This window comes from Vulpes vulpes, chromosome 4 (genome assembly GCF_048418805.1).
Source record: "Vulpes vulpes isolate BD-2025 chromosome 4, VulVul3, whole genome shotgun sequence".
NCBI lineage: Eukaryota > Metazoa > Chordata > Mammalia > Carnivora > Canidae > Vulpes > Vulpes vulpes.
The window spans coordinates 91,324,115-91,338,470 of NC_132783.1; the positions used below are offsets into that span (position 1 = coordinate 91,324,115).

The 14,356-nt window shown below is 59.7% G+C and overlaps 1 protein-coding gene and 1 pseudogene across 2 annotated transcripts; one reads left to right on the forward strand and one right to left on the reverse strand.

The window, feature by feature from the left end:
- Positions 1–568: 568 nt before the first annotated feature.
- On the reverse strand, positions 569–3,553 carry LOC140598629 (U2 small nuclear ribonucleoprotein B'' pseudogene; annotated as a pseudogene).
- Positions 3,554–3,765: 212 nt separating this feature from the next.
- On the forward strand, positions 3,766–12,631 carry RGR (retinal G protein coupled receptor). 2 transcript variants are annotated; one of them, XM_026005706.2, is made up of 7 exons: positions 3,766–3,896; positions 5,493–5,649; positions 6,913–7,034; positions 8,850–9,003; positions 10,312–10,429; positions 11,469–11,582; positions 11,995–12,631. In XM_026005706.2, the coding sequence occupies exons 1-7, from the start codon at positions 3,818–3,820 to the stop codon at positions 12,124–12,126; spliced, it is 876 nt and encodes a 291-aa protein (XP_025861491.1). In that variant the 5' UTR covers positions 3,766–3,817; the 3' UTR covers positions 12,127–12,631. The 2 variants fall into 2 exon arrangements, with proteins under 2 accessions (XP_025861491.1, XP_072612479.1); XM_072756378.1 differs by lacking the exon at positions 3,766–3,896 and adding an exon at positions 5,240–5,384.
- The last annotated feature ends 1,725 nt before the right edge of the window (positions 12,632–14,356 follow it).

The following is a 14,356-nucleotide window of genomic DNA, read 5'->3' on the forward strand; positions in this document are numbered from 1 at the left end:
TCACCTGTGACCTACAAAGAATGATCAGACCCAAAGGGGAACCATTACAGATGGCATCACCAGTCCTTATTCTATTTTTTAAAGCTTGATCTAATTCTCTTTTATTAAAAGGATTCAATGGGGGCACATGGGGGGCTCAGTAAGTTAAGCATCTGATTTTGACTAAGGTCATGATCCCAGGATCCTAGGATGGAGCCCTACATTGGGCTCCCTGCTCAGCAAGAAGTCTGCTTGAGGATTCGCTCTCTCCCTCTCTGCTTGTCTCTCCCCCTGCCCATGCTCTCTAATAAATAAAATCTTTAAAAAAAAAAAAAAAGTCAATGTTTCTGCCATTAGCTGCTCCAAAATAATACTAGGAAAGCATCTTATTAGTTTTATATATCTTAAGAGGTGCTCTAGACTAGCATAAACATTTGGTGATAGGACAATGGAATAAATGTAGAATTATGTATAGAATACAAATAAGAGTTTATTGTACAAAATTGAGGCCTTCATATTTCATAGCTCAATAAGGCTAAAGAAAAACTAAGTTACTTTTTTTAATTCACAAAAATTTCTTTCACTCACCCACATCCCAACTATTAAAATGGCCTGACCAAATGTTATCAAAACAAACACTTTAAATAACACCAAGTCCTTGAAAGACAACTATGTCATATGTTATTTTTTGGCATATGTGATCTTCATGGCATGGGACGGTGTGATTTTAAATCGCTGTAAAGCATCCCCGGCAGCTCCAGCCTGTCCATCATTTTCAAATTCAACAAAAGCCATGTCGTGCCTTCCGGGTACCAAACGTACTTCTTTGAAGCCCGGAAACTGATTAAACAGCATAGATAACATCATCTCATTAGTCTCTTCTGATAAATTGTTGAGGAATAAAATATAGTTTGGAGGGTAATCAGGGACCTGAGGTTTGGTGTTGAATTTCCTTGGGTATTTGCTGCATTTGGTGTTCCCTGACCAGGCTTTTTGTTTGCAGTGGTCGCAGTCTGTTCCACAGCTTTTGCTTTTATCTTTTCCTTCTTCTTTTCTTTGTCAGCAAAAGCGCCACACATTTTAGATATTATATCTGAATCTGTTTTTGCATACTGGATTTGCATTGGTTTACCATAAAATGGAAATCCTTGTAACTGTCTCAAGGCATTTGTAGATGAGCCCAGTTCCTTAAAAATAACAAAGGCTTGCCCCCTCATCCTCATGGTCTTTAAAGCTACAATATCTACCACATGGCCAAACTGAGAAAACAGGGCATATAGGGATCTCTTCAATTCTTCTTTTTTAATTTTGTCATTCATATTGTTAATGTAAATTGTATGATTTGGTCTGATATCCATGTTTGCAGTTAAACTGTTCAAATTGCCTGAGGCCTGCGCTGGTCCCTGACAAACCGAAAACCGGAAATGGAGCCACTCCTTATTCTATTTTTTTTTAATTTTATTTATTTATTCATGAGAGACACAGAGAGAGAGAGAGAGAGAGGCAGAGACACAGGCAGAGGGAGAAGCAGGCTCCATGCAGGGAGCCCGACGTGGGACTCGATCCTAGGACCCGGGGATCACGCCCTGAGCTGAAAGCGGATGCTCAACCGCTGAGCCACTCAGGTGTCCCCACCAGTCCTTATTCAAACCAGGACATCCCAAAGACGACAAGGCCACAGGCTCCCTGGTCAGTTTTAAATAAAAAGACTGCCAGTAGGGGCCCAGGCTGGCAACCCTGCCGGGACCCCGTCACTCCGAGAGCCATCTCTGTCCCCTCACTCAGCAAACTTCTATCGCTTTACTCACTCTCCTTTGTACACAAGACTGGTTCTTCGACCCCACGAGACAAGAGCCAAGCTCTCCCGAGAGCTGCGTGGTCATGAAGATCAGCCACCCCACGTTCCCCAGATCGACGGCCTGCAGGGGTACAGGCCCCCTGCTACGTACTAAGGACCCAGTTTCCCGGGTACCTGCAGGCACCTGCTCCCACAGGTACTGGGAAGGTTCGGAGATGGGGGCGCCCGCGGAGGTAAGTCCCGGGGACCTGCAAGCAGCTGCCCCCCGGACAGCCCCCCAGTTTTAGAACTGGCTGGCGGAGCCGATGCCTCGTGGGCGTCGTCATCAGTGCCAAAGGCAGGAGGAGTCCCTGCGTGAGGGCAGAGAGCACGCCGGTCCTCTGCGGGTCAGGAGCGCAGGAGTCTGTAGAGAAAGCGCTCTCGGCGTTAGCTGCGTGTCCCCTGCCTCCCACACACCTAGACATGGACATCACCCTTCGCTCTTGCCTTCATCGCCTGTGATCCCACGGCTCTGCTCTCTGGTCCGGCATGCCCTTCCTGGCTCCCTCAGCTTTTCCAGAAGGTTCCTCAGACCCTCTCACCTGTAGGCCTAGGCAGGCCCAGGCCAGGGAGGTGTGACTGGGTACTTCGGGCCCCAGGGCACGCATGAAATGCCGGGCCTGCTTTGACAATCTTGGCTTCCAGGAAATGTTGGTTTTCTTCTCCTCCTCTCTTCTAATCCAGCCACTATGGCTTTCTCGGTGCTTCCCATCCGTCCCTTCTCCAGCCCGAACCAACATCTCCGCCTTTTTCTACTTCTGTTGGGGACGGCGGCTTCCTGCCTCTCTTTGGCCTCACTAAGCTCTACCCTGAGTCCCGGCCCCGTCCTGCCTTCCCTGCCGTCTCGTAGGCATGAAAAGAACCCTGATGAACGTGTGAACCAGGGATGCGAGATAGAAATTAGGGAAATGCGGTAGCCGGGTCATCAGGAAAGGGCTCCAGGAGGATGTGAGCTGTCAGCCCAGCCTTGGGGTGGTCAGGCTTGCCTATGTGGGGACCGGCAGCACGAAAAGCAAACGGGGAATGAACATTTGTGCAGTAGAGCGAGCCGCCTGCCTGGAGCCCAAGGACAGGAGATCAGGCCTTTGTTTGGCCCCATTCACAAATCACTGCGTGACCTCAGGTCATTTCTTAGCTGCTTTGAGCTGGTTCCCCCACATGAAGTGCAAAGGATGATGGACCCTAATTCACGGAGTTGCTGTAGGAATCATGCTAAGGTCAGGAAGCGTGGTGCTTGGCTCTAAGCAGGGCTTAAACCTGAGCTCACAGGGCTCTGGGCCTTCGTTTCTTTGTCTAAAAATGAGTGAAATTCCTCTCTGTCAGTGTTCCCGGATGTAACGTGCACTGTCAGCCAGAGTACGACTTCTCATTTATAGGAGCCAAGGTTCCCGGGGGCCACGGGGTCAGCGCCCCAGGCCGTCCCCGTGGCCCACGCTACTCGCCAAGTCTTGTGCAGGCCCTGGGAGGAGGCGCCCAGCTTGCTAAGGACAGAACAGAGGAGACCCCAGGGGTCCCACTCTGAGGCACGTAGCTGCTCAGTCCCCGGTCCGGGCTGGGATTCATTCGACGACCACGGCTGGCTTCTTCCCCCGATGCTTATGAGGTCACGAGTGGAAGGGCCTGGCTCCTGCCCAGGCCTCAGGCACAGCTGCCTCTCCAGCCCCGCTCTGCCCCCCACCACCCCCCTTGGTTATGCAACGCTCTTCTGACTTGGCTCTGGGCCACACACCGTTTGGATTCCGTGACCTTAATCCTGCCCGACGGGGCCAAAATGAATGAGGAGCTGTTGCATTCCGGCCTCACAAAGGCCGCACTGTCCTGCTGGTGAATGGGTTCCTTCTACTTGGGCCCGAAGCACGGTTCAGGGCCGGGGCCCCCAGAAGGAGCACCGGGTCTAGCGTGATCACCTGCGTGTGCCAGCACGTGGGACGGCCCTTTAAAAGGTGGGGCCTGGCTCGGAGAGCGGAGGAGAGCTGGGCCCGCCTGGGAGAAGGGTCCAGCATGGCAGATTCTGGGGCCCTGCCCGCTGGCTTCGGGGAGCTGGAGGTGCTGGCTGTGGGGACGGTGCTGCTGGTGGAAGGTGAGCCGGGAAAGCGCTGGGTGGAGCGGGGAACCAGGGGCCCCCGGATGCAGGCCACAGCTCTGGAGGTGACAAGGAGCCTGACTCCTCCGTGCCCACACCCATGGGGCGCCCAGCGGGTGCACCTGTGGGATGCAGGCTGCAGCTGGGAGCCGAGCAAGAGAGAGAGAGAGAGAGAGAGAGGCGCCAGGCCCAGGGAGCGAGGGCAAAGGCCATCTGCCCGGAACATGACCATGAACCAGGGTTCAGGCCTTTTCATTCCCTCCAGCTGGGAGAAAGTTTAATCCACTCCCCGGAAATCCCACTAAGAATCCCATGTAAGCTCAGGCCTCCGGGGAGGCTCTGGGAACACGCAGCTCTGTCACCTGCTCTCTGTGTGGTTGCAACCAAGTCAGCCCGGTTCTCTGACCCTAAGCAGGGCTGGGGGCAGGAAGTGCCTACCTTGATAGACGCTCGGGATTTAACTTCCTTTGCCCCCATCCTGTCCAGCTCCACCCTCCCACCCCCGCCCCCCATCTCCATTCCTCAGCCCTAAGCATTTCCAGTCCAGGGGCTACCTGGCTCCTTGAGGTCCCTGCCTGGGCCCAGAGGTGGGACTGCAGACCTGGTGCTGGGTCAGCCCATGACTGGGCTAATAGGGAGCGTGGCCCTTGTTCACAGCAGATCCACAGAAATAGCCCGCTTCGTCAGCCGGGCGAGTGGCCCCGGGGAGGCTGGTGGTGGGGGCTCAGGACGCCACTATCCGGGAGCCCTCCCTCTTTTTTAGGAACCCTACAACCTAGCATCCCTCTCATCCTCCAACAGGCCTTGAAATCGTATCACTTTAAATCGCTGCACATGCCGTTCCCTTTTTCTAGAATGCTCCTCTCCCCTGTCCTCCTAGTAAATAAACACTGGGAGTTGCAAAGGCAGGATCCTCCCTGACTCCTCCCTTTGGACAGGGAGGCCAGGGTTCAGAGAGCAGGAGGAGGGAGGAACCAAGCTGAAGCTCGAGGTCAGGTGTGTGCCACCCGAGGTTGGGCCCTCAAGCTCACTCACCAGCTGCCAGGCAGCTCCAGCTCGCACCACGGTCCCCTCTCCCAGGCCCTCCCTCAGGGCCCCCCTCCCAGGCCCTCCCTCGGGCTGTCGTGCGGCCCTCAGGGTGCTGTTTTGGAGCTAAACAGACATGAGTCTGGGCGCCAGCCCTGCTCGCTGGCTGTGTGCTTAGGGCAAGTTCGGTAGCCCCTCGAAGCCCAGGTCCCCACTGCGTGCGGGGGAGCACAGCGTCCAGGTGAAGGCCCGCCGGGGGCGTCCCCGGAAGGTTCTCGGCCCTGTGCCCAGCCTGTGTTAAGTGTCGGCAGCTGTCGGTGAGGGCAATTTCCAGCAAGAAATTCCTGCGGCCGCCTACTGGATCCCCCCTTCTTGAGGAAGGAGGAGGCGGGATGTGCGTCCTCGGGCCAGGGTCTCGCCCAGCCAGCCCCTCCCGGCAACGTGATCGACACCAGCCAGGTCGCTGAGCACGGGGTGGGTTGGGGGGCAGCTTGCTGAGGCCCCAGGCCCTGCTGCGGCCCCTGGTGGCCTCTCCAGCCCTGACGCCAGCCTCTCCCTTCCTTCCAGCTCTCACTGGCCTCTGCCTCAATGGTCTCACCATCCTCTCTTTCTGCAAGACCCCGGAGCTGCGGACCCCCACCCACCTGCTGGTGCTGAGCCTGGCTGTGGCCGACACTGGGATCAGCCTAAATGCTCTGGTTGCAGCCATATCCAGCCTCCTCCGGTACCAGGCACCCGCCTTCCCTGCCCTCAGGGCCTGGCCTGGGGCTTGACCTCTGGGCACCGGGCAGCCAGGCCAGAGTCACGCTTCCCACCTACAGAGCACTGCAGGGCCAGGACGGGCAGGCCGGAGGAGGCTGACCCTCAATCCCAGGCTATCCCGGCAGAGCCTCGGTTCTGGAGCACAGGTGCTGCTCACAGAGCTCGCTGCCCGTGGGGATTCCCAGCGGGGGCCCTGTGGCCAGCCTCGATTGGAGTCCTGGCTTCCGTGTTACTATCTCTTGACTTCTTCTGGAAGCTGAGTATTACTACCAGACTCACTTATTATTGTTTGGAAATGACTTAAACCAACACCTGGCACCCAGGAAGCCCACCCAGGATTGTTTGTAAAAGCCAAAGGGATTTTGACAAGTGTCTAAAACCTCCTTACTTGCAAATCAGGATCTTTCTTTCTTTTTTTTTTAAAGATTTTATGTATTTATTCATGAGAGAGAGAGGCAGAGACAGGCAGAGGGAGAAGCAGGCTCCCTGCATGGAGCCCGATGCAGGACTCGAACCTGGGACCCTGGGGTCACGCCCTGAGCTGAAGGCATATGCTCATCCACTGAGCCCCAGGGGCCCCTAAACCAGGATCTTTCAACACGGGGTCAACCAGATTGTTTTCTGAAGCGCCCTGAACACTCCTGCCCTGATTCCAGGCACTCGAACAGAGGCTGGAGCCCACCGGAGGGCTCGGGCTTGGGGCAGATGAGTCTGTGGGGCCAGAATCCGTGAGGATTCCTTGCCCTGATCTCCCCCTGCCCCTCGCTGGGTTCGGTGAAGGAGGCAACGGGAGCTTTTACGCCTGCTTGGCCCAAAGGGCTGAGGTTGGGGAGCCCTGGGCCTCCCCTGTGACCTTGCCTCCGTGTGCCCTCTGACCTTGGTTCAGTGCCCCTCCCTCTCTGAGCCCCGGGGTCTCCGTCTATAAAGGCACAGGCTTTCCTCCCAGGATGTTCTATGTCCTGTGCTGGAGGCTTCCGACCACCCAGACACCCTGCGAGGTGCAGTGGAGTCCACAGAGCCCAGGGACTCCCCACCGGTTCACCCCGGGGACTGGGCCTCTGGGGCCCCTGTTCCCTGCAGGAAAAGCAGATAATGAAGCCCTGTGTTCTGGGGAGCTGGGCACACATTCAGGAGGGTGCCTGCCCTCCAGGCTTCTGCGGGGCTGGGGCTGGGGCAAGGGGAGGGCAGGGCCGGACGGCAGCGTCACTGCCCCGTGTCTCCACAGGCGCTGGCCCTACGGCCCTGATGGCTGCCAGGCCCACGGCTTCCAGGGCTTCACCACGGCCTTGGCCAGCATCTGCAGCAGCGCGGCCCTGGCCTGGGGGCGCTACCACCACTACTGCACCCGTAAGTCTGGGCGCCTGGGGGAGGCATGTTTACGATGAGCGCAGCCGTCAGTCGGGACAAAGGTCCGCTCAGTGTTTCCCAACCCCAGGGACTGGGTGGACGTGAGTGTCCCTAAGCGTGGGGTGTGGGCGCAGGAGGGAGGGAGGCAGCTGCCAGCGCACCTGCTGGGAGGGCCACAGGGGCCCGACGCGGCCTCAGGCAAGGCAGGAGTCCTCTCTGAACCTGTGTCTCTTCTAAGAGCGGGTTGTGTGAGCAACCTCCCCGCTTTGTTCTGAAAGTCAAGTGAGATCATGGGTAGAGCACAAGCCCCTGCAGACAGGAGCTGTTGGGGGCAGAGAGGCAGCGTGCGCGTGCGGGGGGGACATGTCCCTGCACCCACACTCCCGCGGCACCTCCCCCGTGCCAGGCACCCGGAAGCCCAGGCCAGCCCTGCACTTCCCAGGCTCGCCCTCCCACCCTCGCCTTCATAATTGGCCGGATCACCGGATCACCCGCTCCGCTCCGTTAGGGACTTGATTTTTTTTTTTCTTCAAAGGGATTCATTTAAAAAAAATTTAAACACCCGCTCTAGTCTCATCCTAAACAGTGTCTCTGAGATAACGGCCTTCGTGTTCCTATGATTGTAGTACGTACGTGCTAGAGTAAAAGCCACGCTCACCCGGTGCTGCCCGGCATCCCGCCTGCTGTCGGGGCTGGGTGAACACACTTCGGGGAGCTGGGGCTCGGTGCGCCCTTGTTGCAAACTCCAACACACAGACTGGGAAGCGGAGGCTCGCGGCAGTTACAGAGCTTGCCCAGGGCTGCAGCCGCAGGGACAGTGGGCCCGGGGCAGCCTCCCCGCTGTGCAAGGCCTGGGCCCTGGGCACACCCGGGAAGCCGCAGGTGCACCCCCGCCCCGGGAAGTCCCACACCCTCGGGGACCAGGACAACCGCCTCTGCCCGTACGGGGTCCAGCGGCCCCGCCCCATGTGACCTTGGCACGCCTCTCCCTGCCACTCCTACCTGCCCGCCCGGTGCTCCGTGCACACGTGCACACACACACAGGCCTGTGTGCTCACACACGCAAGTGTGCCCAGGGCCTGCCTTCTCCACCTCAACACGTGGCTGCCAGTCCCCGTGTCTTGGGCCGAGTCCGTGCAAACAGCGTCAAGATGAGGGAGCCATAGGCCTGGTCCTCTGTGCTGCTCAAACCCCACGCCGAGTCCTGCCCTGTGCCCTGCGGCCGCGCCCACAAAAGAGCAGGACTCGTAAACCGTAGGTGGGCCGGGGAGGAGGGGACACGGATGGGGCCGCTCAGCAAGACAGAGGCCCGCCATCCGCACCCAGGTGGCCCCAGCTCTGGGTCAACAGTCCTCAGGGGGTGTCCTGGCAGCGGGGACGGTGACCTGTGTCTGAGCAAGGGCTGGGGTCGGCAGTGGGTCCCTCCCCAGCCACCCCCCCGAACCACTGCCCGTGCGCCTTCCCCAGGTAGGCTTTGGGAAGCGTGACCGACCTCCTCGTGGCTCCCCGGGGCCCTGTCCCCGTCCCCGTCCCCGTCCCCGTCCTCCAAAGCAGGTGGTAGAGAGCATCTACTCGGAGACCTTCACCCCCGTCATCTCTTTTATTCTTCATGACAGTCCCCTGGGACAGGGATTTTCATTCCCATTTTGTGGAGGAGAAACTGGGGGTTCGCAGGACCTCATAGCTGGTCCGAGGCGCTAAGCTAGTCGCACCAAAGCCAGGATTCTAGAATGTTCCGTGAGAGCATGAGGTCCATTCTGGGGGGGCTCTGCCCAGTCAGCAACTCCTCCTGCCCCCCGCCTTTCTCTCCCGCAGGCAGCCAGCTGGCATGGAACACAGCCATCTCCCTGGTGCTCTGCGTGTGGCTGTCCTCCGTCTTCTGGGCAGCCCTGCCCCTCCTGGGCTGGGGCCGCTATGACTATGAGCCTCTGGGGACGTGCTGCACCCTGGACTACTCCAGGGTGGACAGGTGAGGAGGGAGGAGTGGCTGCACGGCTCCCTCCCTTGGGAATCTTTGCTTTGAATCCTCACGACCCCAGTGTCACAGCAGGAAGTCCGAATGGGGAACCGTCAACTTTTGCCAGACAATCTCAGCTCCTTGGTCTCCATACCTGCTCGCACGTTGGCAGCGGGACTTGGGAAAACACATTCTGAACGCTGGCCAAGCAGCGGGCATGTTATGCAAACTTTGGGGTATACAGTTGTGCCCAAGAAGGGATGTTCCCCAACGAGCTGTTGGCCTGCGCCCGTTACAACAGTCGCCCAGCCCCATGGCCCCTTTGTCCCGGCTCCGACTTGAGCAGCTTCTAAGGGGAGTCGTGTCCCTTGTTCAAGACAGTCCAAGGATGTTAAGGTCTTTGTGTTGGGAGGGACCTCCTTGACTTAGGGTTGAGTTCTCTGAAGCTCCGGAGCATCTGCTTGAGGGGCCGAGCCCTAGGGAGACAAGACTGATGCATGTTGGCCCCCACATCATGGAGCCTGTGTCTATACTGCCCCATCCAGTGGCTCTGAGGACACCAGGGCTGAGGGAGACACTTGAGGGGTCATCTTGGGGAGGGGCCACATGGGCTCCAGCCCCCCTCTTGCTTCTGCTCATCTGCTCTTACTCATGAAGTTTCTGGCCCTGATGACAGGCTTTCCGGGAGAAGCCTACTTGAGAGCCCAAGCAGGCACATGTGTCCTCCCAGGGCACCCCCACAGGCATCCTCCCTGCCAGCACCCAGGCCTCAGGCAGCCTTTCCCCTACCCCTCCCTACTGGGCAGCACCAGGATGACGCGCGCTTCCCTTCGCAGAATGGGGCTCAGCCATCCTGTGACTCCCACCTGTTCCCAGTTTCCCGTGACACCCACCCGCCCCACGCCCCGGGACTCCAGGTCCTCCCGGGATCCTTCTGATGATTTCTCCAAGCGACGGTGTCCACTCAGATCCCTGTGCCAAGGACACTCCTTGAGTGATCCTCCCTCGAGGTCCGTTGACATAGCCCCCGTTTGGCAAACATGTTTCCCAAAGTGACACATCCTGTCCTGCGCTTGTGGGGTGCATACAGAAGGCAGCCCTGTGCACCTGTGCTGCCCACCAGGGGCTTGGGGGGCTCGTCCTCGACCCAGTGCTCGGGCTCCTAAAGACAAGTTCAAGGAGGACCCGGTGGCCCCTGTCTCTGTGGGGCGTCTGCCTGGGACCCGGGAGCAGCTCCTCCCAGCAACGGCGGCTGCACCTCCGGGGACAGCCGACCTGGCCGGGGACGCGGTCCTGACCCCGTTCCCGCCCTGCCCGCAGGAGCTTCACCAGCTACCTCTTCACCATGGCGTTCTTCAACTTCTTCCTGCCTCTCCTCATCACGCTCGTGTCCTATCGGCTCATGGAGCAGAAACTCAAGAAGTCTGGCCACCTCCAGGTGAGGACGCGCTCCCCAAGAGGGAGTCCCTCTGTCCCCGTCAGGGACCACCCAGCATGTGAAAGCTCGTGCCTCGGGGTTTTCCAGGTTTGCGGTGGGGAACAGAGCTTTCAGCACCCACAGAGCCCAGTGGTCCCCGTTGCCGAGCATCACCAAGCGCTGGGAGGGGGGGGCGGGGCCGCTCAGACTCCTGCACCCCGGAACCTGGAGCACGAGGGCCCCGGCACCTGTCGTCCCTCCCAAGGGTTTCAAGGTTGGAGCGGAACCCCAGGCTTTTCTGACGCTCCTTTTAAGTTGCTCCGGGATGTTTAATTCCATCTCGGGTGCGGGCTGCTGTGACCACAGCGTGAAATGGCACCCGCAAGCCCATCCACCCAGGCAAACCAGACTGCGGAATAAGCCCTTCTGGCCGTTTCTGAGTTTCTGCATTGATAGTCCCTTTCCATGGGTCCCTGTGTCACCCGGACAATTGCTGGCAGACGAGCCATAAGCGCCAAAGCTTCGATTACAAAAAAATCAGGGACTAGTACCATGGTCTGCGCACCTTGCCGGTTCATCTTTGCAACCACTGTCGGGGTGGGGTGGGGGGATTGTGATCATGTGATGAGCCCCGAACCCAGGAGTGACAGGCTAGGCTCACACCCAGGCCCTGGGCTGCAGGGCCCACGTGGTCACCGTGCGTAAAGAAACAATCTTTGCTGAGACACTTAATTTGCCACATTATTATTTTTTTCCTGTGACTTGGAAAAAGACGGTACAAATCGGGGGGCTGCCGCTGAGGAGCAGCCCTGGGCCCCGGGGAAGTCGTTTGCACAGCCCAGGGTTCCCCGAATAGAGCGCAGGCCAGAGAGGGCGCGCCTCCTCCAACCCATCCCTGCCTCCAGGTTGGTGGACGTCATCAAGCCATTTTGGCAGACGTGACCCCTGGGGCCGGGCAGGACGACGCGACAGGTGCCAGGGAGGCCGCCTGGCCCCGAGCCGCTCGGCGGGCGCAGCACCTTCGCCCACCTGGCCCCTGGGTCCCAACCCCCCTCCGCAGGTGAGCACCACCGTGCCGGCCAGGACGCTGCTGCTCTGCTGGGGCCCCTACGCCCTCTTGTACCTCTACGCCACCGTGGCCGATGTGCGCTCTGTCCCCCCGAAGCTGCAGATGGTACGGACACCTCGCCTGCCCACACTCCCTCCACCTTGGGGCCTCTTGTCTCTCCCCATATCTCTCCTGCTCTCTGGGCTTCTGGTGGTCTCTTCCCCTCTCCCTCCGGACACTCAGAGCGCCTTGGCCATCGGCTCGTCTTGGGGGCCACACGGGGCTGCTGCTTGGCATTGCCTGGGCCCCACGTGCCATGACAGGGACAGGGGCAGGGACAGCCGGCCAAGGCCGGGACTGCTGCTCAGGACAGAGCGTGCTTCTGTGTCACCAGCCAACCGGTGGAAGAAGCCTTGGGGGCTGCAGAACCAGCCCCGCGGAGATGCCGGGAGGCTGCGGGGTGGGGGCTCACCAAGGGGGACCAGGGCGAGGGGCCGAGGCGGCGAGGCTTCCTCCCTGAGCCCTTGTGTCACGACAGGTGCCTGCCCTCATTGCCAAAGCAGCGCCCACGATCAATGCCATCCACTATGCCCTGGGCAGTGACACGGTCCACGGGGGACTTTGGCAGTGCCTGTCGCCGCAGAGGAGCCAGCCGGACCGCGCGCGGTGAGGCTCTCCACGGGGCTGCTCGGCCCTGGGCCCACGCCTGACGCCCTGCACCGAGCCCTGTGCTTGGATGCTGCCCCGGAGCCCTGCCCGGCAGCCGGGCTCCACACCTGCCCCCCCGCCCCCCGCCCCCAGGATGGCCCTGTTGGGCTTGGCCCTGGGTCGGACGCTGGGGACTCAGACAGCACCGGGCTGCATGGGAGGACCCAGGACCTTGGAGCCAGACAGACCCGAGGTTCCATCACCCGCTCCAGAGGCTGAGCGGCCTCGGGAAGGTCACTCCCTCTGCACCGGGCTTCCTGACCCGTGACCTAAGGGCTCCCCGGGGCAGCTGTGAGGTCTAAGCAACATGGCGTGTACTCGCCACCCACGCAGAAACTCACGGCAGCAGCTTCAGCGCTCGGGGTCCTACACAGAAAGGGGTGAGAGCCTCGTGTTGTGTGTGGGAGCGCGACCCAGGCTCTCAGCGTTCAAATGCCACGTATTAAATTGAGAGCTGGTGCAAGCGACGGGGCTGTGCATGCGTCTGTCCCTGGCTCATGAGACGTGAAGGCAGAAATGGTGACTTCGCCGTGCGGAAGGGACCAGGACGTTACCTGGCACATTAGGTGCTCACTGACACTTAGCCCCCACCGCCCTTAGGTCAAAGACAGTGAGCTGCATGTTGCTCAGTTGCCAGCATTAAAAAAAAAAAAAAATCGGTAAAATTTATTTAAAAGTCCAGATGTCTGAAGAGGCCCCAGCAGCCTGGCAGAGGCTCCGTGGTGACCGTTTGTAGGACTCGGGGCAGCTCTTCCCTTTGCCCAGGGCTTGCCCCCTTCCACCAGCCGTGCATGTATAGTCCCTGCAGAGCATCTGTGTTTGTGACAGTGAGGCTGGGTCCCCGTCCCTGGATGCACATCTGTGCTTCCAGCAGAGTCTGCATTTTCACAATGAGGTGCAGCAGGTACAGAGGCCCGGGTGGGGCCCGTTACCCTGCAGGGAAATGGGGGTGGTTGGCAGGGTGCTGGTGGGCAGGCTCCGCAGGAGGTCTGATGACCAAGAGACAGTGGCTGCTCCAGGCACCTTGCATGCGGGAAAGATGAAGGCTCGGGCCCCAGATGCTGAGCGGGGAAGAAACAGGTCCCTGGGGGCAGGGGCAGGGTGGTCATGACATAGCATCTGGGCTCCCTGTTACCAGGACCTGCCTCTCAGCTTTGAGGATGCAAAAACTCAGGTCACAGAGATGTAACTGCACGGGAGGCCGGTTCAGTCATTTTGCAAAACCCAGTGGCGTGAACAGGGCCGCAACCTTCCCCACAGCTCTGTCTTCTAGTCTATTCCACAGGCTGGGTGCTGTAGAGACAAGATGCCACCCAGCCTCCCTCCAAGGCCTGTCAGGGTCTTAGGCCTTGCAGTGGGAGCTGAGAAGGCAAGTCCTGGGGCCGCGTGGCTACAAAGCGAGGGTGTCCAGAGCCCAGAGGTGCTGACCCTGCCACACAGCCGGTGTCCTTAAACTGTCTTTACTGGGGGCCTGCCCTTCACCTGCCACTAGAGACACTAACCCCGGAAGGTGAGACAAGGAAACAGTGAGAAGAGGAGGGAGGTGACCCCCAGACTTGAGAGAAGAGGGGGAGATGAAGAGGCTGAAGATGCCGGGCAGGGTAGCCCGTGTCCCCAAACAGCCCGTGGGGACTGACCTGTGCCCAGGGAGTCGGGGGGGGGGGGGCGCAGGCGGGCGGGAGGAGGTCACCTCCAGAGCCAGCCCTGCAGCCCGAGCCTGTGGGGAGGCCGGAGTGGGCTCCAGGCCTGTCCACCCTGGACTGGGGGTAGCAAAGGGAGTGGGGGGACAGGGCCCCAGGAAGGATCGAGGCCGTGGCAGTCATTGGCTCGGGGACGCCTCTCACTTGAGCAATGGCTTAGGGGGCCGTGTTGGTGGAGCCTCTCTGCCCAGGGTCCGGGCAGCTCAGGGGCTCGGGGCTCCCCACACTGTGTGCAGAGCCTCCCTGCCCGCCTGCCGCCAGCCTCCAGCACCGGGGAAGGCGGTGGCCGGTCCCCTCTGACGCCCACCTGCAAGCCCATGGCCCGGGCCTAACCTAGGGGACCGTCAGCACCCGGGACCCCCAGCCCGAAGCTCCTACTTCCTCCTTGGGAACATAGTCAGGAAAACAGCAAAAAGCAGTGACTGCGTCTCCCCTATGTCGGTTCCTGGCCCCCCTGCTCCTTGACTTTGGGGAGCGTCCCTCCCCGGCCAG